The sequence below is a fragment of the Xiphophorus maculatus genome, chromosome 9, assembly GCF_002775205.1.
Source record: "Xiphophorus maculatus strain JP 163 A chromosome 9, X_maculatus-5.0-male, whole genome shotgun sequence".
Taxonomy (NCBI): Eukaryota; Metazoa; Chordata; class Actinopteri; order Cyprinodontiformes; family Poeciliidae; genus Xiphophorus; species Xiphophorus maculatus.
Genome location: NC_036451.1, coordinates 22,100,590 through 22,117,200, shown reverse-complemented (window position 1 = coordinate 22,117,200; position 16,611 = coordinate 22,100,590). Strand labels below are relative to the sequence as shown.

Sequence of the window (16,611 nt, the reverse complement as noted above, 5' to 3'; positions counted from 1 at the left end):
CTTATAATGTTTAAACAGAACCTCACAGATCCTGAATCATCTGTTCACGTTTGTAGTGGTGTGATGAAATATGACCCCTTTTTCGGCAGAAGAATAAAGGACAAGTGACCTTCAGAGGGTCCTGTTGACGCAAACAGAGGAAGATCGAGAGGTGGGGGAGTGTCGGAGGGAAAGAGAAAGAAACAAGAGAAAGAAGTGGGCAGGCCTGTTGGCAAAGGCTTGTGGTCCATCACTAAATTAAGAAGGCATTCACTTTACTACCCCCGTCATATAATCAGGGACATTTAGGAATGATTCACATTTTTGGAATCCCCAAAGAAAGGGTGAAGTCCAGTTTTGGTTCCACTGCGCCCAAAGAGGAAACCGTTTTCTCAACCCATTTACTTGTGTTGTTCTGTTTCACTTTGTCGGGAGATCTTGTACATGAGGTGCTTGTTGGGGCAAATGAGCCTTACAAGTTATCAAGCCACTGAGGTGCTTTCAAACGCCAAAAACAGGCGCCTGAGAATAATTCGAGCCTACAAAAATCTGCAGAGGTCCTAGAGGTAGAAAGGGGAGAAGGCCAGAAAGTGACTATCCAAAGTGGGTGGCTTGTTGGGTTTGGGAAAGGTTCTATTTGTCTTATCAGATTCCGACATGCATTTCTCTCTTTCATCCCATGAGGAGAACCACTGCAGACCGCTAAACACTACATACCGCAGGTCAGAGGGAGGCTTTTCTCTTTGGCTGCTTGAATTAGTGTTTTTATTGCCGAGGTCACGGCAGGGCCTTCATGCGTGCACAAGGGTGGGCGTGTGTGTGTGAGTGTGAAACCGCCGCATTTATTTTCCATCTGCAAATCCACTCACATGTTCATACTAGGCTTTCTATAGTATTGTGTGTGCATGTGTATGCACACTGTGGGCATGTGTATGCTACTAGCGGTGCTTGTGTGTGTGTGTGCATGCATATGTTTATGCGACAGGATTACCCAGCAGGGCCTCCTTTTTGATTGGCTTTTGGGGTTAAATTTAGTAGAGTAGGTTAGAGGTTCTATTGCTGGAACCAGCAGAGAGTAAGAGCATGTGCCTAACTCGATGCTTTTGATTTAAAAACATCTTCATTACTTTTTATGCCCTTTTTTGTGTGAAGAAAGATCAGGAGGTCTCTATTATTTAGAGATTTATTATATAAGAGGAAACAATAGCCATTCTAATGCCAACTACCTCTCTGTGCCCCTTTCAAAGGTTAATTCTTCCTGACACGGAACTAATGCCCCAGTAGAAACAACACCTGACTGTCCACACTGCTGACCTCTCTCGACTCGCGCATCACTCTCTATTGACATTTTAATGTGCTTCCATGGCTTCTGGGGGCTGAAGTGGAATAATATTGTGATTATGGCGCCCGAGCCCTATAGTCATCGGTGAGTGAGAGGTGAATGGGAGGCGGGGCAGGCCGGAGGAAGAGGTATTGTAGACCAGGCTAATGGAGGATTTCCTCCTCCTGTCTCTCCAGCACACCCATGTGACCTTTCCTGTCAAGGAATGGGGGAATGTGGAGGAAGGTTACAGAGGGCGGAGGCCACATTGGACTTGACTTCATAGATTTACTCAATAAATCAGTGAAACTTTGCCGTGCTTTCTCCTTTTGTTTCTTTCGCTGCTTGTCTAGCTGATTGAAATGAAGCTGGGCTGTCAGTGGTCGAGCTTTGAGCACCTCAAATTGTTCTAGTGAAGAATGGCAACCTCCTCAGAGCTGCTAGTGCTTGGATATAGACATTTTCCTGACATGAATTAGCTGGATTTATGATAAATGATCCAATGCCATCCAAATCAGACTCTTAAAAGCAATTACCGTCCTTAGCCACAGATGTTTCCCCTTTATTCTTGTTATTGCTGTTTTGTGTGTTTTGCTTGACACGACCGCAGGTCATTTAGCCCATTTACCAAATCATAACCCAATTTTATACCTTCATGTTGCCGAATGTCCTGGAAATGGTGAGGGTGAAACGACTAAATCTAAAACTGAATAAAATTGCGACAGTCCCCGCACGTCACCACTCCACCACCTCAGTGCCCTTATGACCCTTGTGACCTGCCCACTCTGTAGCTCAAATCTGATTAAGTTTAATAAAGTCAACTAAAGGAGGGAAATCTCCTTTCTCCCCTCTAATTGACCTGAAAACAGGCTAATTAAACAATGTCATTTTGCACCTTTCGCCATTTTGCACGTTTACAGTTTCGTTGTTTCATACCCAAATTTATACATTGTACTTCTTTTTATATCATCTACCACCAGAGTTCATAAAAAACCCCAATGAAATTAAACTTGCACGCCATTTATAAAAAGGTTAGTTTATGGGAGCAGAATGGAAGTAGGAAGCGATGAAATGATGATGTGAATGTAATGTGAAGTGAAGAGGGGTGGAACTACCACGGACCGCAACCAAATTCAATGTTGTTGCTTTGACTGTACAAGTAGTACCCCAAATACTACCAGACATATGACTTTGACCGTTGCTCACTTTGGCTAGGCAAGTCAAGACCTTAATACACCCCTGATATATAGATCTGCTACATTCTCTTGTTTATCTTTGTTCCAAGTCTCTTGCAGAAAACTACTGTCATAGTTTTAACACTCAGTCGTGGATCGACTTGTGCACTCTGTAACCTAATCTGCACTGGGTATTAAAGTGTACTGTATTGCTAAGCAGCAGAATGGGTGGAGATTATTCTGTAGCTATATGATATGTGCGTGACAGAGACACGAGAGGGAAAAAAAAACTGTAAGGTTCTCTTGGGCTTGAATGCCTCTACAAGTTGCAAATCAGGGTGCAGCTGCAATGTGGATGCCAACTCAAGCATGTTTGTTTTGGTGTGATAAGCACTGTGTGCAAACAGTGGGAGTGAGAGTTTCTGATAAGAATTAGATAACTAGCGGTGAGCTGCCAAGTGCATCTGTTGGTGGATGTTGCTAAAGTGAAGGCAGGTGAGCAGGGAGGGAGCCCAGCAGCATCAATACCTGGGCGTCAAGGTGCCAAATGCCCACATAGCTTTTATCTTCAGGTCAGTCACAGGTTTGAGAATAAAAGCCGGTTAGGAATGGAGTGCTTAGTTTAATTGAGGCTCATGACAAACCACTCACAAAAACTAGAGCTACAGGTCAGCAGAGAGGGCTGCAGCGTTGCTGTGACACCATACTATAGCATGCGAGGGCCAGAAATGCCACAGTAACACTGCCTATTATCTGTGGGAGTGTGTCGCTGGGTGTGTGGCTGTTAAAGTGAATTACTGTGGTTCCACCGGGGCAACATTGCCAAAGCCTCTCTCTCTCTCTCTTTCTGTCTCTCTCAGTTTTAACTTGTCGACCACAAAGGACTTTAACAACGTCCTTGCAATCCAAATAAACAATCTGGGCTCCATAAAAACCACCCAAGCTCCATGCATTTACATAATCACTGTTTAGGAAAAGCTACTCTCATAAACATGAGCTCGAGCATGCGCGATGAATCGCCGATACAGATGTTTGGCTCAGGATGCCGCTTTATTGTTCCCACTGGCTGCTGATGTGCATCAGCCATGCACGCACACACACGCACGAAAGCGCGCACACATACGGCGACACACAGGAGTGGCTGAGGTCAGCAGAGTTGTCCACACACTGAATCCCCCTGTCAGAGTGAATGCCATGGCAAAAGGGAGGCCACCGGCTGAAACATGTGCTTACTCAGAAAGATTTTATTCATAGGAATAAATGCCTTTAACACACAGGCATGTGTTGGGACACTCTCGAGGGGGACTCCTACCAGCAGGCACCTGTTCAGGCAGCCTCTGCTGAATGCTGCTTCCAGGCCCGTCTGTCGCTGTTAGTTTGGGGGCTTGTATGAGGAGCTGCTCCGCTGTTTCTGGGGGTGGGGGGGGGGGGACCTTCTCTCGTCCATATTTCCCTGAATGTGTGGGAAGAGGATATTAACGCATTTAAGGAAGCTCGGTTACAGCTCCGACTGTTTAAAGTGCAGCACGAACGCGCAGCTGCTCCAGTGAGGCGAAACCCGAGCAGGGGCCTAGAGGGGCCGATGGGCGGGCAGGGAGATCCTCCGGTGTTGCCATAATGCTATTATTACCTCCTCACACAAAAGCCTGGCTGTGGATAAGACGGATCTGAACCCCTTGAAATCGGACTCCTTTTATCTAAAACGCACAGATGGAAAATTTAGAGTGTGACAGTTTTAGAAATATGCAGAGTGAAAGTGTTCATACGGCTGGGATGCTTTGATTCACAACCACAAATTTCAGCATAATTGTATTGGGATTTATTTCATGTGCTAGAGCAACTGAAATTAGTGTGTAATTGGAAAGTGGAAGGGAAATGAGATGTGGCTTGCAAATATTTTTACAACTAAAAGTCAAAAAGTGTCATGCACTTATGCTCACTCTCTTTAGTAACTCTGATACCCCTAAATAAAATTCAGGAGGCGCCTGTGTCTGTGTGTAATTGAATCTCACTATAGATCCAGCTGCTCTGTGAAGGCCTCACAGGTTTGCAAGAAAACATTATTAGACAAAGTGATTCCTGGAGCAAAATGAACGCAGCGGAGAATAAAACTGTGGAGAAGTTTAAAGCAAGGTTAGTTTAAAAACAATATTCCAAGCTCTTAACTTCCCACTTAGCACTTTTTAATCTTATTGTATCATAATGGAAGAAAGGCACAACTTCAAAACCCCTGTAGACATTTTCTTAGGAGAAGTGAGTCTTGCATGACCCTTTGGAAGATATAGACATTTTTTACTGATTTTATAGCTGGTGGCCCTCATTCACTAGTAGAGTGACATACGAGAATAAAGTATCAATTTTACTACTTCGTTCTCATAATATTCTGATTTTATTCTCGTACTTTTATGACTTTATTCTTGTCATTTTCTTTAATTTCTTATCTTAGTATAGTCACTCCTGTTAAATTTTAGACCTGCTGTGAAAAAAAACTATTACTGCAGTGACACATGGTGGTGGCAGCATCATGCAGTGAGGATTTCTTGAACATGGCCATGGTAGGTTTGAGTGGAAAATGGATGATACTGAATACATGGCAACCTGGAAACCTGATAGAGAGTGCCACACACTCCACCACATTCCAGCAAGACAGCAACCCTAAACATACAGCCACACTGACAACGCAAAAATCTACACAACCCTTTTAAATCCATGTGTCATATTCCTTCCCCGTCACAATTATGTTGAACTTTGTGTTGTGCAGAATCCCAATAAAAATCCCTTCCGGTTTTTTGGCTGTAGCATAATCAAATGTGGCGAATAGGTCTTTATCTGAAAGAGAATGAGTGTAAAAATCTCTGCCAGCACGTGAAAGCATCTCAGACTTCCTCTAAGGTGGCGGCGGTTCTCGTCACTGTATGCAAACAGGATAAGGCTCACTGGTTGCAGCTCAGATAAGGTCAGCGCCAATAAAGATGCTGACCTGATTCACGCGAGATAAGCGGCACTGCTCGACAATACGGCAGGCCTAAGCTGCCGCCACATAGAGCTGCCTGGCCTGGAGTTCTCAGTGAGAAGATCCTTATGCTCTCTCATCCTTATCCCATTCACCATCACCCCCGCCCCACTCCTCTCCCTCCATTTCATCCTCCGTCTGTCTGCCACCGGCCAACTGGTCCTTGTTAATGAAACAAAGGGCACTGAGATGCATCAAAAGGGGCATTGTTCCCTGTGAAACAGTGAAATCTCCCTGCCCCCCTTCACCCACAATCCCTTCCTTCAATCTCTGGATGAACGCAGTATGAAAAAACAAAATACAGAGGATTGCAATGCTATAAGAAAAAGTGACAGACAGGGGGACCTGTGTAGCAGCAGGGAGGCCCCCGAGGAAGAACACAGAGAGAAGCAATGAAACCTACAGCTTCACATCGTCTGCTGCCTAAAGCTCTGACAGACGATGAATGCTTCGAGAGCTCGGTTCATGAAGCCGACAAGCCGAAGGATGAAGAGGAGAAGAAGCAAGAAAGTAAACAGAAACGCTGATGGCACTTTTTTTTTTTGTATTTTTGCAGTTGCGAACCTCGTGATTTACCTCAACGCCCACACAGAAAAACTTCGTCAAACACACATTTAGAATACTTTATGGAAACTTCAACGCGAGTTCAAACACATGCACGGACCAGTGCTGACAGAGGTTTACATCAGGATCCTGCCCAGTAATCCAAAACGCTCTAAATAAGCGGTCTGAAGGTGTTTATACAGGAGGGACATAATCACAGACAACCGCGTGGACGGAGGGTTTACTGCCCCGTTGTCGAAAAAGTGGAAACGACAAGCCATTGTCTTAGTTTTATTGTGGAAACGGATTGTTTGGCAGTTAAAGGAGATGAATGTGTCTGATCCGTGCAAAGAATCGAGGAGCATTAGTCAGCCTGTCGCCTCCGGCTGGCTAACGGGAATCCCAAGGAACGCGGGATAAACGTGAGACACACGTGATTCTCATATTCAGACGCGTCGGCTTGGAGGCCTCCGCTGTCTGTTTAATGACAGCTCTTAGCCTCTAAATCTACATCATGAACCCCCAAAATACACACACTCACACCCACACGCCTCTAATCACAGCCCTGTTCAGACTCTTCCCCCAGGGGTCTGTCTTTAAAACTCGTGCACGGACCGGCCACATGTCCCCAGCGACGGGCCGAATATGTTAAAGAAACATTATTACCCCATCTGCTCTCCGTCACACCGCACACAAACACACACATTCAGGCACAGTATGCACACTCTGCATGCCAGCCATTCTTGGGGAGGCAGTAGCCACTGTTGCCACAAACATCTGCTGATCTTTATCTTGTTACATAATGCGAGGATTCTCTCCTGACAGAGGACACTCGTCACCTTCTTAACTTGTCCTTACCTCTCCTTGGCCTGCAGCCATGGGGCAGACACTAAACATTATCCCTTAATGGTACACACTGCTATGTAATCACACCAGGAGGAGTAACTCTTGAACTTTTTCCATATGCAGTCATCTTACCATTAGATGAGATGGCAGATCCGATCCGATATCCATGTCTGTACCGATCCCAATGTTGAGAAAAATTCAAGACGGTGACAATATGTCCGGTCTATTCAGCCTAATTCTATGTTGTGTGCTCTGAGCAAAATCAGGCTTTACTTTTTGGTTAGCGTTATAGTTAGAAATCCTAATTGCTCTTTATGAACCATTTAAAGGAAGGTTTGTTGTTTTTTTGTTTTTCTTTTAAGTCTGACCTTTATTATTTAAATAGCATTGATTGTTTTACTCCTAACTGCACTGAATGAACAAATTAAAGTTGTGTTGTTTTTACATGTTTGACCAAGCTTGTGAAGCTATTGGTGCAAATAAGTGTGCTGTTCTGGTGCAGAGTTATCAAATAAACATCTAATTCAGTACATTGATGTCTGTGTTTAAAAAAAAACAAAAAACGAAACGTTCTAGGTCAGTTCAGCAGTTTTTCTGTATCAGGTCGACCAATGCTAAACCTTAGATATCGGTATTGGTATCAGAAGTGGAAAAAGTGAATTGGTGCATTCCTACTTACTACCCCAAATTTTAACAGACTTTGTTGGGATTTCATGTATAAAGCCAACACACAGCAGAGCAGACTTGTGAAGCAGAGGAAAAGAAATCTTTTGATTTCAAATGGTTTTCTAAATACAAATCGGAAAAGTATGGAATGCACTTGTATTTAGTCCCATTTTTTCTAATTCAACAATTTTAAAACCAGCCTAATTCATTAGTGTATAAATTCAGCTGTTCTGTGAAGGCCTCTGGGATTTTTTTTGGAACAAACTGCATGAAGATCAAGGAACAAACAAATCAGAGGGATGGTTTCGGAGAAGTTTAAAACCGCGACGTGTTGTGAAGAATTTCTGAAGCTTAGAAATGCCACACAGCTCTTGAATTGGTCATTCTCAAATGCACAGAAATTGATATTAACATTAGCAAAAAATCACAGGAGACACGATAAATGCTGAAAAAGGCGCTCCGAGTTAAGACAAGTTTAACAGTCAGGCCTAAAATGGGACGAAATAGGACAACAACGAACTGAGAACTTTCCAGAATTTGATTGGTAAGCATTAAATACATAAGGTTGCGTTATTTTTGTGTACTTCACTCTTTTGCACTTCTCTGTGTTTGTCAATCACATAAAATCACAATAAAATACTGTTTTATGAAGGTTTTGGCTGTAATTATAAGAGTCGGTGTACCAAAACCATTTATCTCATCTAAATCAATCTTCTGTGTTACCTTTGAGCTTGGCAGAGAGCGACACAGAAGACATGAGAGACTTCATACTCCATAGTATGAATAAATAAGTAGCTATTTGTCAAAAATGATCAGTTCTGACGACTATCGTCCCTTTTCTGGGCCAAAACGGTCTCTGTGAATTGACGATATAAGCAAGAAAACTTCTTTTTGGTCCCTGCAGGCTCATGCAGCTCTAAACATATTTGCCCTTAGATTAAGGTCAGCAGTTTTGGATAGGAGCCTATATTTGGGTTTGTGTGCACGGACCTCCCACTTTCTGTTTGATTACAGTTTGCTTGTAGACACTTGGCAAATAGTAGTTATCTCCTGCTCTCTGAAAGCTGGGTTTCTAGGAAGTGCCACACAATCCTCTAATTCAAATGTGACTTATTTTCTAGAGCTTGTGAAATAAAAATGGAAAGCATAAACATGCATTTACCTAAATTGTTCTTATGCTTGTGCCCCCCCCCTTTCTAATTTATGACTTAAGGCTCTCTCTTGGCAATTAAGATGAGGATGGAGTGCCAGAGGGAGGGGAGGTGAGGCTGGAAACAGATTGTGAGAGGAGAAAAAAAAAGACAGGATCTCATTTCACAACCACACCTTCCTTCGACCTACACTACCTTTCCGTTTCCCACCCTTTCCTGAGCTCCAAGACACACACACACATCCTGTGCCCCCTGGTTCACTCACTCCCCCAGATACCTCAGCAAGAGTCTCTGGGCAAAAGAGGAATTTGGGAAATTCGGGAAAATATTTGCCCAGAATTTCTCAATAAAGTGGAAATAGGCCTGCTGGGGGGAGGAGGGTGTTTACAGGTTAAATCTCCAGCTTTAATGACAGGACTCGGTGACTAACTGCTGTTAAAGGTAGAGATATAAGGTTAGTGCTTCAGGGGCCAGTGTTGAAATGGATCCCCCTTAATGCTTTATAGATCACAGAACTTTGGATAATGGATTCGAAATGCTTGTGGCATTTTTAAGACACAGAAAGAGCCTTAAATGCGAGCCACAAGACCGAGCAGCAATCCAAAATGGTCGTACATGACCTGGAACTCGGAACCACGTCTGCACACATGCGAACGCGCAGCCACACAATGCTGTATTTTCCTTTGCATTGTGTAAAACTTAATCAGAGTTTAAGTGCAGCCTACACTTAGAGAGCATGGTTTCCTGAGGGCTCGGGTGGCCGCCGCTTTCGCCGAGCGTTTTCACAATAAACATGTTGCGAAACTGCCCGCCGGAGGCTCCAGCGGACAGCGCGTCGCCAAACGCGAGAGAGCAAAACTCGACAGTCTGCGTATTTATAGTGCAAGCGCGTGGTGCTTGCTCTGTAAGGGGCTGGAAGTGGAGCAAGGGTGAAATCAGCACATACAGCTCAGGCTCAGCTGCCAGGGATCATAAGCGGTGACTCTGGTTTTCAGCAGCTGGGTGTTGAGGAGAATTTGGCTTCATGTTTTCCCACTGCATACGTAATCTCAGCCTCTATTACAGTGCTTGGAAGAAGTATTGTCTCCGTAACAGATTCTCTCTGTTTTTCATTTATTTTTGTCAAAGTTAGATGTTTAATATCCATCCATATATCCATTGTTGATAAAAAGCAACAAAACTACCACTGGACCTAACCTGAGGAGCCGCTTTTCATTGGCTGATGCCCGTTCTACGTGGTCACGTGCGTGGCCGTCTCACAAACACACTTAGCTTCCCGTTAGCTAAGTACAGCATGATGGCAGAACTGATACAACTTCTACACCTTGAAGCCTGTCTGCTACACAGTCTTACGTTAGCTAAACAGATCAATATGCAATGTGTCTGTATCTGACATACACTAAAGATTTTATTTTAGCAGAAAACGTTTTGTACTAAACTGTTACTCGTGTTAGCCACGTTAGCACCAAGTACAGCTAGTCAATCAACCATGGCTGTGTTCAGGGAAGCGCTGATTAATAATTGAGAAATAAATATCAAGCCTGGAAACTTGATATCGTAACGGGCTGAATGTTATGTTTTTAACGTCTTTGCTCGGCTTGCGGGGCGCAGGCGGTTGCCACGGTAACAGGTGTGCTTAAACTACAAAGAGAGAGAGAGTAAAAAGGTAAGAGTGGTTTTGAGTTGATCACCTGTTCAGGTTATTTTACCTTTGTTTACCTTTGCTGTGGCTCATTACAGCCGCTGTAGTTTCTAAACGTTGGACTAATTACCTCGTTCGTTTGTGAGTTTACGTCATTCACAACAAACATCAAATAGAACAAATATATTTAATAAACAAATGGCTTCTACCGCGGTAATTATGTGAAATTAAATTAATTATATCCCAATTCAGTAGATTTGCCTTTACCTTTACAGAGCTCTTTGGTTCCTCCTATCAGTCTGCAGCTTCTCATATTGACGTCATCAAACCAAATTTCAGATCTACCATAACTGACTGACAACTGCTGGCCTCAGGTTTGCAACCAGCTTGTGACTGAGAAACCAGTAACCTCCTCCCAGATGATGACAGGAACTTGTTAGTTCCTCTGTCCATTTAGTAGCTGATATATTGTGAAAATCCGGTAGAAATGATGCACTAATCGACGAGGCTTTGCTTGTGAGACTTGCGGTCACGTGGGTCGGTTGTGGGCGGAGCTTGGTACCGTCCATTGCGTCATTGTGAATGCACTTTTTTTTCTTGTAATAAGACAAAGATAAGCTGAGTAAATATAAAATGCAACTTTCAAATTATTAATCACGGGAAAAGCCACCTAAACCAGTAAATGCCAACTGTACTGGATAGATGGTTGTGTCATCATGCATTTATTATAAAAGGCAAAGAGTTTTTCTACACAACTGTGGGGAATCTTTCACCGAATTGTTTAAATTCAGCCACACTGGGAGGTTTTCCAACACCTCCCATCTGTTTAAGGTCAGTCCATGTTAATTCGATCAAGTGTAAGCTTTGGCTATGACTTGGCAAGTCCACGTTTTTGGCAGAGAGCACGATCCGTAGTTGCTTTAATTACATACAGCCGTCTAGGGTTGAAGTAGCACCGCAGTCCCAGACCATCACACCACCACCACTACCTTTTATTGTCAATGTACTGTTCTTTTTCTGAAAACGCCATGCTAGTTTATGATAAGACGCAACAAAATCCAAAAATTTAAAAAGTTTCGGTGACCTCCGGCATCAGTCGCCAGAGGTGTGTTGAGCAGTTTTGGTACGACGGTCACTTCAGGGATGGTTCTTCACCGGTCGACGTTTTCTACGGTTGTGGATAAGGACTCTCGCTGTGGTTCTCTGGAGCCCAAAAGCCCTAAAAAAAGACTCTGTAACATTTTCCTAGACTAATAAATGTCAGTGGATTTGCTTCCCATCTGTCGTACATGCTTTTAGATTGGGGCGCCTTAGCCTCCTTAATGTTGTCAGGCAGGTTCTGTTTAAACGACTACTTTATGCAGGCCTGGCGGTGATTAAGGCTGGGATGTGGCAACCAAAGCTGACCTCAGCTGGAAAAAAAAAAGTTAATCTCCCCTAATTAACGATTGAACAGGGGCGACAAGCCAGTTTGATGTGGATAGCCTTTGCCCATTAGAATTAAAAGTCATTATTGCATTTACTCACATTATCTTAGTTTGATATTAAAAGTTGTTTGATGGTCTGAATTAAGTGTAACCAAAAAGTTAAAAAAAACAACAACAGAGCAATAGAAACCTGTGGTATTTTTTTTCACAGCACCGTAAGTGAAGTTGTCTTGATCAAAATTTCCCTTGTGTATTACGGACGACCAGACTTATTATATATGCGAAACAGACGCATTAGCGGAGCCTGAGGTTATGTGATGGTCGGGTTGGCTGAAAGATGACACTACCCACACTTTGAATGTGTGGACCGCAGCTGGCTTGGTATTGACTAATTAAAGCTAATGGTACATTAATGCACATGAGAAGAACGCAACCTTTTTCTGATACGCAGCGGACAAAAGCTGCTCAACAACACCAGGCCTGCATCTGAGCCCCCTGCACACCCGCATTCCTCACTCCTCATTCAGAGCGCCTGATAACCCCCACCCTCCCTTCTGTTCTCTTTTGCCCCCTCCCCTCCGGCCCCTACACCCACCCATCTACCCCCTAAACCGCTAAAGTGGGCCAACCAATAATCACCCGAGAGCCAGACTTGTGTTTAGCATGACAAAGGAGAATTTGTGCGCCCACTTGCAATTGTGTGTTTACATGAGCGTGTGTTTACAGGCATACATTTGTATGAGGGCGTGCCTGCGGGCGTGCGTGTGTGTGTGTGTGTTTGACTTTAGATGGACCAGTAAAGGAAGTTGGTTTGTGCAGGAAATTCACTCCACATGTGCTCGAAGCTCTTCCACATTTATACGAGCGCAGATGAAACGCCGTATCTCTGTCTGGGGGTTCTTTAATAGGCAAGCCGATGTAAATGGAAAACTCTGCATCTGTTTGGCAGATTTGTTGTCACTCTGGAGCGTTTTAGAGGGGAACATGGAGTTAATATGCACCATTTGTTGCAGCCCGGGTAGTAAAAAATAACATAAAAATTTGCTTCTGTGCATCAAAGTCAAATTTTCAGATCTGGTGGCGCAGTCGCCGGGACTCCCACCTGCTTCCTCTGAAGCCCAATCAGTCGTACAGCAGGTCGGAGAGGCATTCCTCAGCCCCAGCACCTGCTCAAGAAATTATTCCCCTGGACAGAGAGGGAGAAGGAAAGTGATTCGGGGGGGCAGCTGGCCAGAGATTTGCAAGGTTTCTGGGAGAGAATGTGGAGAAGTTAAGCTCAACTCCCATAATCCCCTCCAAAAGAAAAAAAAGGGGAGAAAAGAAACGAGGGGAGACGAAGGGGACTGAAAACTGAATGGACCGGGCAACAGTGACAGCAGCCAAAAACAAAGCAGCTATCAAAGAAAGACACACACATACACACACACCAAGCGAGTCCAGAATCTGGACGGGACACCCACTGAATACCAAGTGCACAAACTGGACGTCGCACAAACAAGCTCACACCACCGGCCTCGCCTCTCATTTTGGGACAGTTCGTCAGCTGTAAATCGATACCGATAGCGGTCAGACTTTTTCCATTGACATCCCTCATTTCTGAGTTAGGACGTCTCTAGCTGGGAGGCACCCCTGTGGGTTAAAGTTCACACGAACAGGGTAACTGGGGCGAGCCGTGGAAGATGGACTGGGAGGGGTGCAAACAGGGGCAGTGGGGTGGACTGGCTATTTTTGAGGGCAGTAAATGAGGGCAGGTTAGAAGAGACTGCAAAACATTAGTATTGGAGTTTCACCGATCCGGCTTTTCCTGACCGGTACTGATTCCTGTTTGTTTGTTTTTTTTAACTTTACTGGATTTGACCGAATGTGTTTTAAGTCTAAGGGCTGCAACACCTAAAAGAGAAACAAATGGGCCATGGTTCAAAGTTATCGAACGACAAGTGAATAACAAGATTATCCTCAATTTTGCATCAAAGCAAGTCATCTTCACTGAACTCAATACCAAGTTTGGAAGCAGATTTTACAATATTCGACCAATCAGAACCGATCAGGGGGCAAATGGCTGGTGCATATCTGATCTTTGCCCCCCACCGCAGCCCCCGGGGCATGCTGGCAGGCTTCTGAGGGAGTACAGCCCGAATGCTTTGAAATGATCACTATATTAGGTGATGACAGGGCATTTCATCTGCAGCTGTGGTAGCTGAGAACCCCCCCAAAAAACTCTCCACCTGCCAGTAACACAAAGTGACAGTTTTTTTTTTCCTTTCAGACTGGATGAGCTTAATGTTTTCAACATGCGTTACTGCAGTTTTCTGCATATATATATATATATATATATATATATATATATATATATATATATATATATATATATATATAACAATGTGTGTTTGTCCTTTAGAGAGAAAAAAGGTGTCAGTGGACTGTTTAGTGATTGGTTTCCCTCGCTTGCCATGCCATGTTGGAGCTGGATGATAAGGGGATGCTGGCGATTAATAACTTGTCTAGCGCTTGCAGATGGCTGGCATCAAAAACAACAACTTTGGAAACGATAACGCCTTCAGAAAGCGCGGGGTTGTGCTTTGCTTATCCACTTTTGGAGGTGTTTCATCTTTTTTTTTGTTTTGCATGAGAGCCGCTGTCAATGCAAACTCTTACCAGAGATAGGGAAAGTTCATGTGAACTTACCAAGCAGGAGGCAGAAGATGTCGAGCGCTATGAGCAGCTTCTTCTTGCTGTTGTCCACGCCGTTGTTGTTGTTTAACGTAGAGCTTCCGCCGTTCCTCGTCTCTTGGGCCATTGCCTTCTCATACACGTACTGTTGCATTGAAGAACTCGCAGTTTTCGGCTCGGAATCCCGCAGCGCGCTGCAGGTCTTGGAGGAGGAAGAGGAGGAGGAGGAGGGAAAAAAAGTGTCAGGATCTGGAAGCGTCCTTTTAAATTCTAAACTTTCTCACTCGGAGATACCGCGGAGTCTCTTGGTTATGACGGCTTGTCGTGGATTATAGAAGTAACAGAATAAGAAGGAAAACGTAAAAGACAAAAAAAAGAAAAAAAAAAGTAGGTGAGCGTAAATAAAAGTTGAACGGATCCGCGCAAGAAAAAGTTGTCTGCGGCGGCCGAAATGAATGGAAAGCCCGCTCCCCGTCTATCGGTCTCAACTCAAACTCTTGGAGTGAGAGAAAATTGCGCTGCCCATCGAAAGCCGCTCTGGTTATATCAATCCTTCCTCTCCTCCTCCTCCTCTTCCTCCTCCTCCTGCTCTCTTCAAGTTCCCCCGGCAGCTTCAAGGCTCGGCCCTCCTCCTCTTCCCTTCACTAGCGGTGGGCCGTCATCCCCTGCATGGATATCTTTCTGAGTGAGCTCTGATCGGAGCAGGGAGGCAGCGGCCCCCGTGGCCCCTGTCCAGGCGCACCGCGCTCAGGATCAGCTCGGCCCAGAGTGTGGATAAATAGCGACTCTACAGGTGATGGAGTTGCTAAAACAATAAAATAAGTTACTTCTATAAACTTTATCTTTCACAATACATAAGAAAATACGGGATTTAAGTTTAAATAGCACATATATACATATGTACAAGATACGGGCTGATGCACAGCCCTTATCTATCTATCTATCTATCTATCTATCTATCTATCTATCTATCTATCTATCTATCTATCTATCTATCTATCTATCTATCTATCTATCTATCTATCTATCTATATATATATATATATACTGTATATATGTGTGTGTGTGTGTGTAGGTGTGTGTGTGTGTATAGCGCAATAGATGTTATATATATATATAACCCTCCTCTCCCAATCCTGGTTTAAGCTCCCCCAGCAGCAGGTTGATACATTGATCAAACACTGACATCTAGTGGTAAAATTCAAGTAGTTCACATTCACTGGTGAATTGTTTTTACAGTTTTTTTTAATGTCAGAATCAGTGTTACTGGCCAACTTTGTGGACCCACATAACAATTATGATCACGGTACGACGTTGCCTTCAGTGTACAAACATTTAAATATATATATTTTTGTAAGAAATATGTGAATGTACAGTACGGTTAGCTTATATATACTAAATAAAATAATAAAATATCACCTACAATTTATGAAACCCCACACTTAGTTGGCAAAACAACAGACTCCTCAGTACAAATAACGTAGAAAAATCTAAAATTAAAATAGGCTACTATTAATAAAAACATTACAAACATAATCATGCATGCACGCATTTCTTTGATTAAATGTATCACCTAACTAAGGACTTCAGCGTCTGTGATGGACACATTTAGTGATCCAGACCCACAGTTAGGAATTTTTGTAGTCTTACCTTTAGGGCCTCATAGTATTTATTATTTTTTATGTAGATTGCGTGCTGAAAAAAGTAAAGAAAATGCAAATGGAATTTGCCATTACATAAAAACCACTTAGACCCAATGGAGTCTGGACCTTTAATCACTGGACTGCAGGAGAGCCATCGAGTTAATAGCCTCTTAACAAATTTACATTTTTACAAAGAAAAAAAAAACTACATTACTGGTCCAGCTGCCAAAAACAGACGACATAGCAATCTTTCCGAAAGAGTTTTATACTTTTTAGACTTTATGCTGTAATACATTCAGTCAGTATAAAGTCTAAGAGAGACAACTAAAAACATATTTTCTTATAACTTTATCAAGTTGATGAGTCATTTAGTCCAGACTTTGAAAATAAGACTTTGTCAGCACGTGCATGTGCTCTGACTAAATTGGTTCCTCCTCTTTTGATTGTCGCAGTTTTTTTGCATTCCCACCAACTATGAACATCTTCCATGTCCCTGTTGAACAAAAACATCCCCATAGCACAGCATAATGCTGCC

The 16,611-nt window shown here is 43.4% G+C and overlaps 1 protein-coding gene across 2 annotated transcripts in view; it reads right to left on the bottom strand.

Moving 5' to 3' along the window:
- plpp3 (phospholipid phosphatase 3) overlaps positions 1-15,044 on the bottom strand; it is a 39,936-nt gene extending 24,892 nt beyond the window's left edge. For both annotated transcript variants that reach the window (XM_023340028.1, XM_005795543.3), the window contains exon 1: positions 14,449-15,044. In XM_023340028.1, the coding sequence (XP_023195796.1) occupies positions 14,449-14,587 (139 nt within the window). In that variant the 5' untranslated portion in view covers positions 14,588-15,044. The remainder of the gene's footprint in view (positions 1-14,448) is intronic.
- Between the last annotated feature and the right edge of the window lie 1,567 nt (positions 15,045-16,611).